This window comes from Meleagris gallopavo, chromosome 5 (assembly GCF_000146605.3).
Source record: "Meleagris gallopavo isolate NT-WF06-2002-E0010 breed Aviagen turkey brand Nicholas breeding stock chromosome 5, Turkey_5.1, whole genome shotgun sequence".
Taxonomy (NCBI): Eukaryota; Metazoa; Chordata; class Aves; order Galliformes; family Phasianidae; genus Meleagris; species Meleagris gallopavo.
In genome coordinates, this window is record NC_015015.2 from 54,565,230 (window position 1) to 54,580,504 (window position 15,275).

General features: G+C 47.8%; 1 protein-coding gene across 1 annotated transcript in view; it reads left to right on the top strand.

The window, feature by feature from the left end:
* The window catches only part of ARMH4 (armadillo like helical domain containing 4), a gene marked incomplete at its 5' end in the record, with an annotated part of 53,265 nt that extends 45,622 nt beyond the window's left edge, over positions 1-7,643 (top strand). The window contains 2 exons of the mRNA XM_010712091.2: positions 2,945-3,079; positions 3,287-7,643. Of these exons, the coding sequence (XP_010710393.2) occupies positions 2,945-3,079; positions 3,287-3,355 (204 nt within the window). The remainder of the gene's footprint in view (positions 1-2,944; positions 3,080-3,286) is intronic.
* Between the last annotated feature and the right edge of the window lie 7,632 nt (positions 7,644-15,275).

Sequence of the window (15,275 nt, forward strand, 5' to 3'; positions counted from 1 at the left end):
CCAAGTGCTTTTATGGGGTGGGGAGGGAAGGGAGACCGCTGAGCCCCCTGGACTTTGGTCCTGACACAAAACCTCAGCAGTAGTTCAGCACTCTGGGATGTGCCATGCTGCCCCTGACCCAGCTCATCCCACCAGCACCCATTTCCCAGTCACATGGAGAAGGATGGCTTGGGTGCAATGGCCTCTTGGATGGATGGGTCTCTATTCTGTGGTGACTAGGTTTGCTGATATAGCTTGTCTGAATGGGTCTTAGAATCATAGAATGATTGGATTGGAAGGGATCTTACAACCCACCCTGTTCCAAGCCCTGCCACGGCTGGATGCTCCCTACCAGCTCAGGCTGCCCAGAGCCCCATCCATGGCCTTGGGCACCTCCAGGGATGGGGCACCCACAATCTCTTCAGGCAACCTATTCCAGTGACTCACTGCCCTCTGAGTAAAGAATTTCTTCCTAACATCTAATCTAAATTTCCTCCCTTTTAGTTTAAAGCCATTCCCCCTTTTCCTGTCACTGTCTGCCTCTGTTAAAAGTTTGTCCTCCAACAGGGATGAGTTTGAGCAGACTGTCACCCAGTGAACAAAGCCCTCCCACAAAGCAGCACCAAATCTGAGAAGAAAGAATGGATCTGGGTGTCAGTTTTCCAGGACTGAGGAGTAAAAAGGTTGAGGAGGATTTGTGCCCAGCCCTTTTTGAGTTGATTTTCTGCCCACAATAGGAAGGAGACATGTCTAGTGTCAACTTTGCTCATAGCAGAGCATCCTGGCCTGGGATTCAGCCAGAACGAGCGTTGCAAGGACAGAGAATGGTTTTCCCAGTGAAGGTAAAAAAAGCAGACACTGAGGCTGGTTGGGTGCCTGGAGGGATTGCAGCATGCATGTGTGTCACCTGCTCACACCAGAGCTACCCAGCAGCACCACACAAGCTAAGGGGCACCATGTGCCTTCTGTGTATTTCACTTTGTTTCCTGTTGACCCTTTTATGTCCCCATGAGGGGGATGCATGTTTCTGTTTTTAGCAGATTTGCTGTCTGAGGTCTGATCCTTTGCAGTGCTGGTATAGCCAGGGATCTGGTGGTGTGCACTGAAAAGAGAGATATCTCCTTCCTGCAGGGTATGGCACTGGGGAAGGCAGATCTTTCATCTTGCTCATTTTTTCCCCTAGAAAAGCCCAGCAAAACCCACTCCTCACCACCAACCAAGTGGTGATGAACCAAACCATGCACAAATCACGCCTGCACACCGTTTCCTCCTTTCTCTTATTGTCAGCACCAGTCTTAATACCTGCCCTTTCCATGTGCTGTTGGCAGAGCCCTATCAAAGAGCCACAGGACATCCTGAGTTGGAAGGGACCTATAAGGAGCATCAAGTCCAACTCCTGGCTTCACACAGCACCACTCAAAAACCAGACCCTATGTCTGAGAGCATTGTCCAGATGTTCCTTGAACTTCATCAGCTCGGGGCCATGCCCTCTGGGGCAGAGCCTTTCCCTGGTATCCAACTGATTCTCCTCTGTCCTCTCTGCCAGGAAGGTCAATATGAGGATCTGGGGTCCCTAAAGAAATTTCATCTTCCCTGTGGGCAGTGGATGAGAAAGTGGCTTTTGAGCTGCCTGCAGAGTGGAGTTCTATATCAAACAAATGCCAAAGCCCTCTCAGGTTGGGCCACATGATGCAGGAGGGCTGGGAGGACAGATCCTGGAGCTGGTTCACAATGCAGGCATTTGGGGTACAAACCATTGGTGTGGTTGTTGAGGAAGGCTGTAAAAGGGCATTTCCAACCACAAGGTTGGAAATATTCAGCCAGAACGAGCGTTGCAAGGACAGAGAATGGTTTTCCCAGCGAAGGTAAAAAAAAGCAGACACTGAGGCTGGTTGGGTGCCTGGAGGGATTGCAGCATGCACGTGTGTCACCTGCTCACACCAGAGCTACCCAGCAGCACCACACAAGCTCCAAAAGGTTGGAAATACTCATGGACAGACTGGAGAGTTCATCATGTTAAAACCAATGATTTCTGTTGCAAAAACTCAGCTGGACAGCAGCAAAAAAGGCATTTCCAACCTCCCCTTGCCTCCTGTGCCAGCAGCACTGTTCCCAGAAATAGAACCACCCACGCTGCACTAATTAGGTCACCCGATTAAAGTGCCTTAATTGCCTGGTGGAGATGCAGGCTTGTTGCCATGTTCTCACACCTCCTTTCTTGGGAACTCAGGTGCCGCACAGAACTCCCTGCAAAGTGCAGTGCTGAGCAGGGCTGGCTTTGCTGGGAGGCACTGCAGGATGCAGCCGTGAGCCCTGGGATCCAGGCATGAAGGTGTTCCAATTTAAAGAGCCCAGCAGGATCTGGAGGGGTCTGTGAGAGCCAAACAGCCCTCGTTAGCATTGTGTCTGTCTCAGATGAAAGCAGTTGATTCCATTCTCCAGATAAGCACATGAATTGTGCATCTGTCCCTCAGCAGATGTAAAATCTATTCTAGGTTTGTAGATGGGGAATGGTAAAACTGCAGAGAATGAAGATAGCACTGACAGGACGTGAGCTGTGGCTGCCTGCCCTGCTCCACTGAGACTCCAGCCTGAGCTAAGTGAGGATGCTGTAGCAATTTGACAGTTTAAATCTTAATTTTCACTTCAACAGTAAAATAATAAGCACTTGGAAATATTTTCCAAAGGATTTCAAACGTTTCCATATTATTCATGGAAGCCAAGGGGTTTCCAGGTGGGCTGGCCAGGGCTACCCTCATCTCCACCCCAAGGTGTGTGAGCACAGCTGGTTTGGCATTTCAGCTCTTTCAGAGACCCAGACGTTGTGTCCCTTCCTGGAAACCTCATCCCATGCAGGTGATGATAAGGTTTCAAATACAGAGAAGTGTAAGAAAAGCGTGAGGTTGGAAAAGGATTCTGAAAGGATGCTGTTGTGAGTGCTGGTCAGCTCGTCTCTCTCCCACAGGCAGGATACATGTCAGGGATGCTGGTTCCTGTAGGAGTCGGGATAGCTGGAGCCCTCTTTATCCTCGGAGCACTTTACAGCATTAAGATTATGAGTCGCCGGAGGAGGAACGGCTCGAAGAGGCATAAAAGAAAGGTAGAGCAACTGCCAAGAAAGGGAAAACCCTGATCTGTCCCCACCACTTTCCAGTTCATTATCTTGGTTGTAATCTGGTGATGGAGGGTGGTTTCTCTGGAGTGATGTACACTGGAGCTCTCAGTTGGAGTGCTGGGAGAGGGATCCAGATGCTGCTCCGTTTAGTTTTGTAGGTGGAGCCCTTTAATATTTCTTTTTTACCCCCAGCAGAGGGAATTTAACAGCATGCAAGACCGAGTAATGCTCCTAGCCGACAGCTCTGAAGACGAATTCTGAATTGAACTGCAGTGCCCTTGTGATATCCAGTGACTTGTAAAAGGAGGAAGGGGAGGAAAAGAAGAGAAGAGAAGGAAGAACTTTCTGCTGCATCGCTGCTCTCAGCCACCCCAAACACTGAGCAGTGGTTGGTACCACCCTGTCGAACCAGCATGCTATGCTCTACATGTACTGCGCAGTGATGTTTGTTTTGATACAGTAGTGAGATTTCACATTTGCACCCGGCGCCTCACTCAGATCCACAGCACATCTTGTTGCAGCTGGAGCTGATCTGTACGGATGATTATTTTCCTATTATCCTGGTGTACTATTTCAGACCTGGCTGGCAGTAATCTAATCATAACAATAGCTCTCACCTAACCCGGGAATGGAAATCTTTACTGTGAATGACTTCTGTCCAATTTGTTAATTTTAAATGTTAACATTACCTGAGCTAGAGTTCATTAGTGCTGAGATTAGCTGCTCTGCTTAATTAATGAATTACCCACTTGAACTGTATCCCTCATCACCTGAGAAGTGCCCGAGTACAGTGTTGTTGATACAGTTTGAAGCACATTTCTACGCTCATTTTCCCACTTCCCACCTCTTCTTTTACAACCTCTGCCTTTAGCTCTGCTCCTCGCTTCTTGGAAACACGTGGGAATGGCCTCAACTCTTGATTCATGACAAAAATTTTAGTCCATTTTCTACCAGCACCGTCTGTTACAGCACAATAAATACCAGCGCTCACGTACTGATGGGTAGTCTTGCATGGATCCCTTAGCTTTTGTTCAGTGTGCAGGTAGGTAAAAGGAAAGCCAGGTCAGAGGTTTCCTCAGCTTCTGCAGCCTGTTTCTAGGCACTAGAGACTGCTTCTCCTGGTTGCGTTCACATTGAGATGGCAGTGGAGCATGTCTCCTTCCCCAGCTGCAAGTTGCATTTTTAGCCCCCTGAAAGCTCCATGAACGGCAGAACTTTTGGGAGATCTGATGGGTCTTGTCTCCATGCCACCAAACACAAGGAAGGCACCAAAGGTTGAGCTGTCAGGGTGTCATGAGGTTCCTGGCTGCTGGAAAGCAGCAGTAGCCCCAGTTGGAGGTCCATGGGGGGTGAGCTGGTTGAGCTGGGAACTCTTGGTCATGGGGAAGATGTGTAGCTGTAGGACAGATGGCTGTGGAGGGCTGTGGAGATGGATCCTAACGGTGCCTTGGGACAAGGGCAAGCTGACTGTGCTGCTGGCAGCAAGTTGCATAGGGAAACAGCCAGTGTCAGACATCATTGAACCGAGCAGGGGAAGCTAATGGTGCTTTGCACAGTCAAAATAGCAAATAACAAAAGGGCTGCATGACTTATCTCTCTTGCCAGTTGTGCAATGACTTTTTAATCTTACGTTTATGCAAAATATCCGTGTTTCCAAGGTGGAAATCACTGTTCTGTGAGGAGTCATCCTTCAAACAGAGAACAGCATCTGTCACCGAAGGAGACTTGGTTAGAGAAATGAGATCAGATGGGGATGAGTCCCACTGAGTCTTTGAGGAGGTGTGAGGGGGGAGTGAATGAGGTGACACCCATATAGGACTTCATCCTCAGTGAAGGTGAAAAGGCTGTCAGGTTGCCAAGGATATAGTTGATGGTAAGCCTATGTCTCGTGGGTCTATGAATGGGTTTGTTTGGTAGAAACAACATTCGGAAGAGCACATTAGAAGAGTCTGAAGCTCAGTTCTCTTTTCAGAGGGTCCTCTGAACAATAAGTCATCAGATGGACGTCCAGTTCCAAGGAAGCAGTGTTCTTCAGAGCCCAGGTACTTTTCTGCCTGCCTTCCCCTCCCATCCAGTGAGTCACCTGGAGAAGGACAGTCAGGACTACCTGTATTCAAAATGCTGCTGCCAATGCTAGTCTTCCAGTCCTGGAGCTGTGCATGGCCCTCGTGTTCATCCCACTGGGTGGTGGGAAGCAGGCTGGGGGAAGAGGCATCAGCGTGCCAGGCAGTGTCCATTCTTCTCTCCCTCTAGGACAGGCTCTCCCAGCCAGGATTCCACAGTGTTTGTCTCTCTCCCGTTTCATTCCTGCTTTCATCAGGAAGATGTTGCTTTGCTAAAAGCAACCCCAGATCTCTAAACAGCCACTGCCTGGGAGCCCATTGTTAAGTCCCTACCCAAAACTGAAGTCTTTTTTTTTATCACAAGTGGTCAGTCCAAGCTAAGAACTTCCCTTCTGGACTGATCTCTCCTTGTTTCCTTCTCATTCCTGTCTCTCTTGGAGCCACCTCTTGGGAGGTGTTAAAAGCCTGCTAGCATAGCTGATTGTCCAAGTAGCCTGGAGGGCCAAGTAGCCTGGAGGAACAGTTGCCAGTGACACTGCTGCATAGAGCAGGGGTACCAGCAAGATGCAAACAGGGGTACCAGCAAGATGCAAACAGTTGGGGATCAGCAGGGCTTTGTGCAACAGCAGCCTGTGAAGGGCAGCCTCTTTTCAACTTCCTTGTTAACAGTGACGTGCCTGTGCAGTTTGTGATAACTGCAGACATCACATTGATAACCAATGAGCTCCTAGGCAGTGAGGAGGAGGAGGATGGCTGAGCAAGGCTGCTGGTGTGAGTGCAGATACTGCAGCCCTGGCAGGGTTTTTTGGGTGGGTTGTCAGTTTGATGGATTGAAAAGGCGGGTGGGGAGGCAATGTGGCCTTTCATTGCGTTAATTAATCCTCGGTTTGGGAAGCATTTTCTACAGTGGCAATCAGTTTCAGTGTCTCTCTTCTTCTCAGTCCTTGACATAGTGAATTTAAATTAAAGGCAGCATGGTCTGTTAGACAGAGCTGGCATCTGGGGGCATAATGTGGGTGAACTGTAGTCTGTGAGAGCCACAGCATCTCCCAGTGAGGACACACAGTGGGTGGCTGCGATGCTGGACGTCAGTTGTGCCACAGGTAAGGATGGCATTGGTACAGGTATCTGACTGCTTGTTCTACAGGTATGATGGGACAAACTGGGCAAGCTGTAGCCAAATGGGATGTCCAGCCAAATGCACAGCTCGGTGTTGGCTCTGGAGTCTGTGCTTTATCTGGATCTGTGGATAGAAGGGCTGCCCAAAGATTTTGCTTGTGCTTCAGCTTCACTCCAGTCCTGGCTCTAGCTCTGACCCCCACTCTACCATGCTCTGCTCCTGGGTTTGCTACCCACAGACATGGTGCCTTGATTGGGAGCTGCTGGTCAGCGGAAGCTTACTGTAGGCCAACTTTATGAGTGGCTCAGCAGTGCAAAGATCCCAACCAATGTCCCTTAGAAGTAGAGGTCTTTAAAAGTTATTTTTGGTCAAGCACCTACCCAAGAGCCTGGATACTCCCCATATCTTCCAGTTTATTTCTCCTTGGGGTGGAGGCCAGAGGGGTGGCCACAAGCAGCCTTATGTCCCAGTGAGATTTCCAGAAGCTCTTGGAGCACAGACAGGGTTTTCTGCAGAGCCTCTGATGTCAGTGGGATTCCTGCAGGTCTTTAAAGCACAAGCAGCATTCAGCTCCTTCTCCTCTCATCCAAGACCAGTAGACTTTGAACTGGGCTCTTAAAAATATTTTCTGGGCAACTCTTGGAGTTAGATTAATTTGCTGGAAATGATCAGATCACAGGTGGGGCGGGGAGAGGGTTTCCAATGGGAACCGAAGCCTCGTATCTCTTAAAGCTCTGCTGGTTTGATTTGTATCCCTGCATTTCTAAAATAAAAAGCCAAACAGATTCTTTTGAGAAATAAAAGAGAAGAGAAGCGGCAGAAGTGCCCTCTGGCCCTGCACAGTCAGTGCTGGGTGACCTGAATGTAGAGATGGGTCGTGCCACTGCTATGCAGCGTGAGCCCCATGCGACAGCACAGCTGCAAGGATGACTTTGCTGCAGCAATAATCCTCTCCTGACTTGGCACAAGACATGTAGCTCACCTCTGTTTTCCCATGGATGCCCAGTTTGGGATTTCTTGATAGCACAAGCCAGAATTTGTTGTAGGCAACACGCAACCCTTTCAGCATTCACAGCCCCATCTCCAATGGGAGGAAGCAGCCTGCCTGACGTGCAGCCCTTGTCCTGATGAAATGTTCTTGCACTCCACAGCTGCTGATTTTTTATGGTGTCTCTAATGCCAGGTGTTCACCCTAGATGAGGTTCCTTTGGACAGCGCTGCTTCCATAGAGGGATATTAGCAGTCCTTGTGCTTTCTTGTGGTTTTCAATTTGGACAAGACCAACTCCTCATACTGTAACTATGGAATGTAGCACTTTGTTAAAGTAAAACATTGGAAAATAAAAAGCTGGCCATCATAGCTGACTTTAAACACCTTGTCTCCCTGATCTGTGGTTCATTGCGTGCTCTGTCTCAGGTAAAGCTGCCAAGCGATTGCTTGGAGATTCAAATGTTGCTTTTCTTTTATGTTTGGTGCAAAGATGAGAGCTGGGCTTGAAGTGGAACGCACTGAGGAGTTTCAGCCTGGGACGTTTTGGGTCAGATTTACCTGGAGGTAGGTGTTGGCTTTGGGCTATACTGAATAACACCCAGATTCTTCTGGCTAGACTTTGAGGAGCTGTAAGGGGGTCCAACACTGACATGCTTATGATGTCGAACTTACAGCCAGAAGCTTCTTTGTCCACACCAGGATATTTTTTCCCATCTGGTGTGACTCGTGAGGCAAGGCCTGTGCACAAACCTTTCAAGACCTCAGTGATACATCACAGGTGAGCCTGGAGTCTCAGATGCAGGTACTGCAAATGACTCCTGGAAACAGGGCTGACTGCATATGAACACCATCTCATGGACCTCCATGGACTTGTGGTCTAAGAAGCAGCAGAATGCCCAAAGAAGTCATGGATGCCCCATCCCTGGAGGTGCTCCAGGCCAGGTTGGATGGGACCATGGGCAGCCTGATCTGGTGCCAGTTGATTGGTTGGCAACCCTGTCTGTGAAATTGGGTTTGGAACAGGGTGATCTCTGTGGTCCCTTCCAACCCAAGCCATTCAGTGGTTCCACGAATGGGCTGAGAGAAGGCACATAGGCTGGGTTTATAGTGGCCTCCTCAGCCCTGTTTTCAGGCATCCTTGCACAGCTTGCATCGTTGCATGGTCCTGATATGTGTCCTGATATGTGGGGCACCCATCCTTTGCTGGGTTCAGTCTCATTCAGAGAACCAGCAAGAACTGTTTGTCCATATGTGTGTATCTTCTCTAATGAAAAGCGGTTCATTCAAAATAAGCAGCTCCCAGGGAAATGGCCACTTGGGGATAGTACCAGCACAGCCTTTGTTAATTGGTAGTTGCTAAAAGCAATCTGTATATTCATGAAGCTGTTTGCTTCATGTCTGACTCGTTTCCAATGAAAAGAAACAAAACCTGCTGAAAGAAGATAAGTGATGACATTCCCTCTGCCCCCAGAGTTATATTTCTAAGGAAGTTACTCTCTGCACTCACACTGCCTTGCTGAGAGCCTCTGTCTTCCATTCATTAGGTCTCACCCCAAAGTCCCTGACTGCTGGCTAAGCCGTGGGTCAGGGGAGAGAGGTCATATGAAAACTTTCCACAAGAAATGGTATTTAAAGGGAGGCTATAAGAATCATAGGATCATACAATGGCTTGGGTTGGAAGGGACCTCAAAGATCATTTTGTTCCAACTCCCCCATGAAAGAAGCAAACAGACTCTCTAGCAGAGTCCGCTGTGACAGGACAAGGATTCAAACTAAAAGAGGGATGTAGATTACATTTAAGGAAAAGTTTTTTACGGCAAGGGTTGTGAAGCACTGGCACAGGTTGCCCAGAGATTTGATGGTGCCCCGTCCCTGCAGACACCCGAGGTCAGGCTGGATGGGGCTCTGAGCACCTGATGGAGCTGTGGGTGTCCCTGTGCATTGCAGGGGATTTGGGTCAGATGACCCTTAAAGGTACCTTCCAAGTCAAACAATTCTATGATTCTGTGAAAACCACGTGGAAATCCATTCTGGGGCCACGTGGGCAAGGCTGTATGTGCCCTGATGGAGGGGATGACCTTGAGCTCCCCAGCATCACTGGCAGACGTGGCTGGTGTGGACTACCTGGCTGAGCAAAGCCCAAGGTCATGCCAATGTGGGGCTCAATCTGACCACACACGTAGACAGCCAAGAGGTTCCAATCCACACAGAGCAACATGGGCAGCTCAGCTGGGTTTGTTTGAATAAATGAATTTTGGAAGGACAAAACAAAAGGCACTGCGTGCACTGCGGTGAAGCCTGATGTGTGCTCAGCAGCTGTCTGGTGCTCCCCTAAGGGCACAGGAGTAGGACAGCCACTGGCTGCAAGGAGAGGGTGTGGGTGTGAGCAGGCAGCCAGCAGGGATGGTGATGGCATTGTGTTCAGGAAACGTGTAGGTGTTGTACTGTGGGACATGGTTTAGTGGGAAATATTGGTGATAGGCGGGTGGTTGGACTGGATGATCTTAGAGGTCTTTCCAAAGCAAGCACCAGCTGTGATGGGCAATGAGAGGAGGAGGAAGGCTGCTGGGAGGGCAGAGGACTAAAGCAGAACCCAAGTTGGGGGGGTAGGCTTGAAAATTTTCTTCTTGGATCAGTAGGAGTGAGCTGTGCCTCCCTATATCATCCATAGGGTGCTACAGAGCAAAGTGCAGAATGCCTGGGACTGTGTGCATAAAAACGAATGGAACTGGATTTTCATCAGAAGCAGAGAAAATGGAATTTGGTGGCAAGGAAAAGGCTGATATTACCAGAGCTTCACTGCACTTCAGTTTCAATCTTTTTTCTTTAACAGAAAACAAATTGGTAATATGGCAGAAAAGAGGAAAGAAAAAACCTGCAAATAAGGTTTGTTGAGCCACCAGCAGAAGTTCACAACATAGCAAGCTCTGTGCTGCTCAAAGGATGCAAAAAAGGCCAAAAAAGGTGGCAGTGTTCATATAAAAGGATATCCAGGAATAAGCCAAGAATTTCTGCAGGAAAATTCAACTAGCTGCTATGATGCTAGTAAAGTCTCCATAACAGAATCATTTGCCAATGCCAGGTTGTAATTTAGGCCAGGGGTTTTGCTGGACTACCTGCAAATAATTGGGATGGCTCACTGTGACAAATCCGTATTTAGAGGTGCACGGGGTCGTGGTTTGTGAGGTTAATAGCAGCTGAGCATCTTCAGTCCTTGCATCCCGTGGAGACTGCTGTAGAATGGTTGGGCAGGGAGAGCTGGAGAGAAGCAGATTAATATTGAATCAGAGGCACAACTGTGGCCAAGGAGAACTAGATGAAAAATGCGCTGTTCTTGGGTTTGAAATGAAAAGGAGGGAAGTAGTAAAATGCACCACTGAGACAGGGCTCCAAGGAGAGAAAGCTGTGCTGGGTTCATAAAGCTTATTTATGGCACATGGGTCTCTGGATCCTTCTCTGGCACCTCCAGCCAAATCTTTGGGAAGAGGCTTTATGGAAACTAATCCTGTCTACAGGAGGCCAGCAAGGCCTGTGGTCAGTCCAGAACAAAAGCACTTTAAACCAGTGTTGCCAAGAGTAATTGTTTTTTATGTCAAACTTAATCTAAAGGATGATATTTAATCTCCACCATAGAGGGTGATACACTTTGGTGCTAAATGAGTTTCCGGATGTGGCTACTTCTCAGCTCCAGGGTTAGGGAGCAAAAATTAAAGAGGTAATGCGTCTGAATGCTCTCATGTGTTCTCAGCCTGGAGAAGAGAAGGCTGTGGGGAGACCTGAGAGTGGCCTTTTGGTATCTAAAGGGCTGTAAGAAGGAAGGGGACAGGCACTTTAGCAGGGTCTGTTGTGATAGGACAAGGGGAAATGGTTACTAACTAAAAGAGGGAAGGTTTAAATGGGATATAAGGAGAAAGTGACTCCATCAGAGCCACTGCCTCCACTTGCTCTTACCCCACAGGAAGACTTCAGCAACCCGTCACTGCTGGATTCCTCAGGGTTACATCCACATGGATGGAGTTCAGCTCATGTGTGGCAACGGCATCCTTTGAGCAGCACAGAGCTTGCTATGCTGAGAACTTCTGCTGCTGGTTCAACTAAAGAACATCTCTTTGCATGTCTAGCTCCAAGACAAAGGCTGGCAGAAGTAACACAATGCATCCTCATATCCGGTACAGGGCAGTGTGAATTGTTAAAGTCTCAACAGTGGTGAATAAGCTGGTAGAACACATCCTAGAGAAGAAATTCCCCTTAAATTGAAACTGAATAATGTGGTTTAATTGCATTAAAAGCAGAAGGCTAGTAAAGGGATTTGGCTGTGCACAAGCAGCACAGCATCTATTAAAAATGAGCATTTAATTGGATATTTTGCAGCCAGCTTACTTGGCTTAAAAATATATGGTATTGCCCTGAAACACTGAAACGATCCCAGTTGGGTGTAGGGAGGAGATGAGGCAATGGAAGCATTAAGCTAGAAGCAACATGTATTTTTAGATAGTAGAGTACGGACTTTCAGGAGAAAGGATGAAAGAATCTCAATATTCATCATTTTCATTGCAATAAAGCAAAGCGCTCTGAGCCACACTGGGGTTTAGGTATAACGTCCACCCACCAACGTATGTTGATGGTTGGACTTGATGATCTTGCAGATCTTTTCTAGTTTCAGTAATTCTATGATCCTAAATGTGTCAGGGTTATAAGCATGCATCGTTTGGGAAATTCATATGTGTTAAGTGCTATTGGAGTCTGAGAGTCTGCACAGTGACTCTTTTCTTGCTACCCCAGGGCAAGAGAAATTTTGAGCTAAAATCATAGAGATTAGAGTGAGTTGCTGTCAGCTCCACTGCCATAGCAAATCCTCACCCAATACTACTTATCAATCAAAGTTTGATCCACCAAACATAGGATACTGGAATGGAGCAGCAGCATTTTAGGCAGTGATGGATACCTTGGTGTCATCATGTTATACGTAAGAGCTCTGCTGTTGCAGGATGCCTGGAGCCCCAAGCAGTGCAGCCCACTGGCATTGCATGGCCATATAGATGTGGTTTTGTGCAGGAGAAAACATGGAAGCCGGTGGGAAGTCAAGCCAGCTTGTGCCCAAATTCATTGCATGTTGTTTTAGCAGACTGGGAAGATGTGCCTTGGTAGTACAAGTGCCTGACAGCAGTTTGCTGCTTGGCTGAGCATTCTGGTAGGTTTGCTCTGCAAAGGAAGAAGGAACCCTATTGGGAATGGGCAAGATGGCAAGGAGATGTCTGCCTTTGGAGGGCAGTACGATGTGGGGCCTTGGCTCACTGCAGGCTGCTGCTCACACACTGCAGAACTGCTGGGAGACCCCCTAGCAGATTAATTTCACCAGCCCTGTGCCTCAGTTTCCCACTTTCTAAAAGGGAGAATGTCTCTACTGGAGCTCTGTTGCAGGGGAAGGCATTGCTCCCCAGAGGGAACACAGTATTGGAAGAAAAAATGGGTTTGCTCCACAGTTCTCTTCTTCCTTTGTGAAATATTGAAGAGTCCAAGGAGCACACTGAACAGAGATTAATTTTCTTTTTGCCTAAAGCTCATAACCAGCTTATCAGGAGAGCACGAAGTGCAGAAAGCAGCACCTTCAGCCCCACACCTTCCATTCAGCCTTTCCTCCTGAGCGGAGCCAGAGAAATAGATGAGATTCAGGCACAGCCAAACCCGCAATAATTTCTCCAAGTTCCTTTGCCCATCTGGCTCCACTCTGTGGATCATTTATTGCAAAGAAATAATTTTTTTTTTTTTGCCTTTGATATGAAAGCAGCCAGGAGGATAATTGGAGTCTGGAAGGTGCAGCAGCTATCGAGCAATCTCAGCCCTTGCAGACCTCTGATGCTCTGTACAACTCCAAGGAGAGCTACAATTACTTCCTGGTGACCTGGACAATGATTTATCTTGTAGCCACGTGGAAGAAAATCTCTCTGATCTGTTTGGTTGTGACTTTGATTTTTTTGTGTGTGGGGGTGGGGGTTATTGCTTTTTTTTTTTTCCTCCTATACCTGATCAGAATATTTCCTATCTCAGATTAAAGAGAGATTTTCTTTTCAGACGCCGCAAGGAAAAGCTGTGCATTCTGTGATTCCATGACTCTTGGTTATTCTGACCTTTAAAACGATATCCCTGATGAGAAAGAAGATGTTGGTGTGCTGGTGTCCTTAGCAGCTGGATGCAGAGCTCAGAGCGTCTGATAAAACAGAGCAGCTAATTTAGGGGATCTCTTTGAGCTCCTTTCCAAGGGGGATGATGATTTAGTAGCTGGGGACTGTCCTGGGCCAAACAAACAGGAACAGACTGCCCAGGGAATTGCTGGAGTCACTGTCACTGGAGGTGTTTAAGGGAAGAGGAGATGTGGTACTTAGAAATATGGTGAAGTGGGCACTATTGGTGGTAGGCAGATGGTTGGGCTAAATGATCTATGAGGTCTTTTTAAACCTTAATGACTCTATGGTTCAGTGAAACCACAGGATCTCAGCTGCTCCTCACACACCTTGCCCTCCAGACCCTTCTGTGTCTCCGCAGCCCTCCTTTGGACACTCTCTAATAGCCTTATTTCCTTCTGATATTGTGGTACCCAAACAAGATGGACTACCTGAGCCAAATGCCTTCTTCCTTCCTCAGCCTGGGATCAGCTGTATTTTGGCTCAGATGCCACCTTGAAGAGCTGGCTCCCAGATTTCTGCCTGGGAACATGGCAGTAGGATCCAGTGCGTTTCTTCACGGTGTTGAAATGGTATAAACTGACTGGAAAGAATCGAGGTGTTCTAAAGGACATTTTCTGTTCTTAAGTTGACATTTTCTGTTCTTTTCATAAAATATAACAGCACATTACAGGCTGCATGAGAAACCCTCCCAGCAAGTGGCAGCTCCAGTGATGGGGAGGATCTGCTTCTGAGATCTCTTTGATGCTCCCCTCTATTAACAAAGGCTTTTCATGGGAAAAGGGGAGGCTGTACAAAACCCAATCTCCCACTGCTTCAAGGTAAGCCAGACCCTTTTCTTTGCTCAGCAGTGCGTTAGAAATGAGAGTCAAAGACTTTCTGGGTCTTGCGTGGGGAGCACAGGTCTGCCCTTACTTCCTCACCTTACCACTGGTAGCTCTCAGCAAGGGATCCAATGCCTGCTGAGGAAGTGACTGCTATGGGATCCACTGTGGGTTTGGGGATGCAAAGGAGGGAGCACAGGTGTCTGGTGGTGGTGGGAGAGAAAAACTGGAGCAGTCTTGCCTGAATGATGGGGAAAACCCTTCTGCTCTGGCTGGATACATTGGCAGGTAAATCCATCAGACTTGGTGGCTAAATTGAGCCTTGGTTGTCTCAGCTCCACTATTCAACTGTGCCCCATTTTGGACCCTTTTTCTCCCCCAGAGAAGCTCTAATTTGGAATGGGGACACTACTGCAGGACATCAGCAAACTGCTGTCACATCTCAGGCCATCCACAAATGTTGTTCATGCTGCCCTTGCAGCACATCAATTCACTGATGGTGGCTCTTGGTAATGCTGGAGCCTGATTCATTAATTTAATGGTTTATTTAAAAGAACAGTCCTTAAAGAAAAACAAATTAATGGCTGCAAGTTGAAAGATACTGCTTGATACATACAAAAAGCAGCATATAATCGCCTGTAAAGGACACGATGTCCACTAGTAGCTGTAGAGTCCATACATCAAATACTACTCTGACCAACTCTGCTCTGACAGCTGATCATTTCCCTCAGAGCATGCATGTTAATTTTTTTCTAATAAATACTTTTGTGCCTTCTCTGAAGGTCAGTGGAATTCTGCCATAGACTTTCGCAGAATTAAGATGTGCTCTGCCTGCACCTCCTTGCAGCAAGCTGCCTGAATGATAGGAGTGATGCTCTTGGGCAGAATGGGCTGCAGCACTGATGAAGGCACGGATCTCAGCTGGTTTCCAGGTTTCTGACACCCTCCTATACACAAGTCCACCAGTAGCTCAGACCCAGCCCTACTAGCATGTCTCTTCAA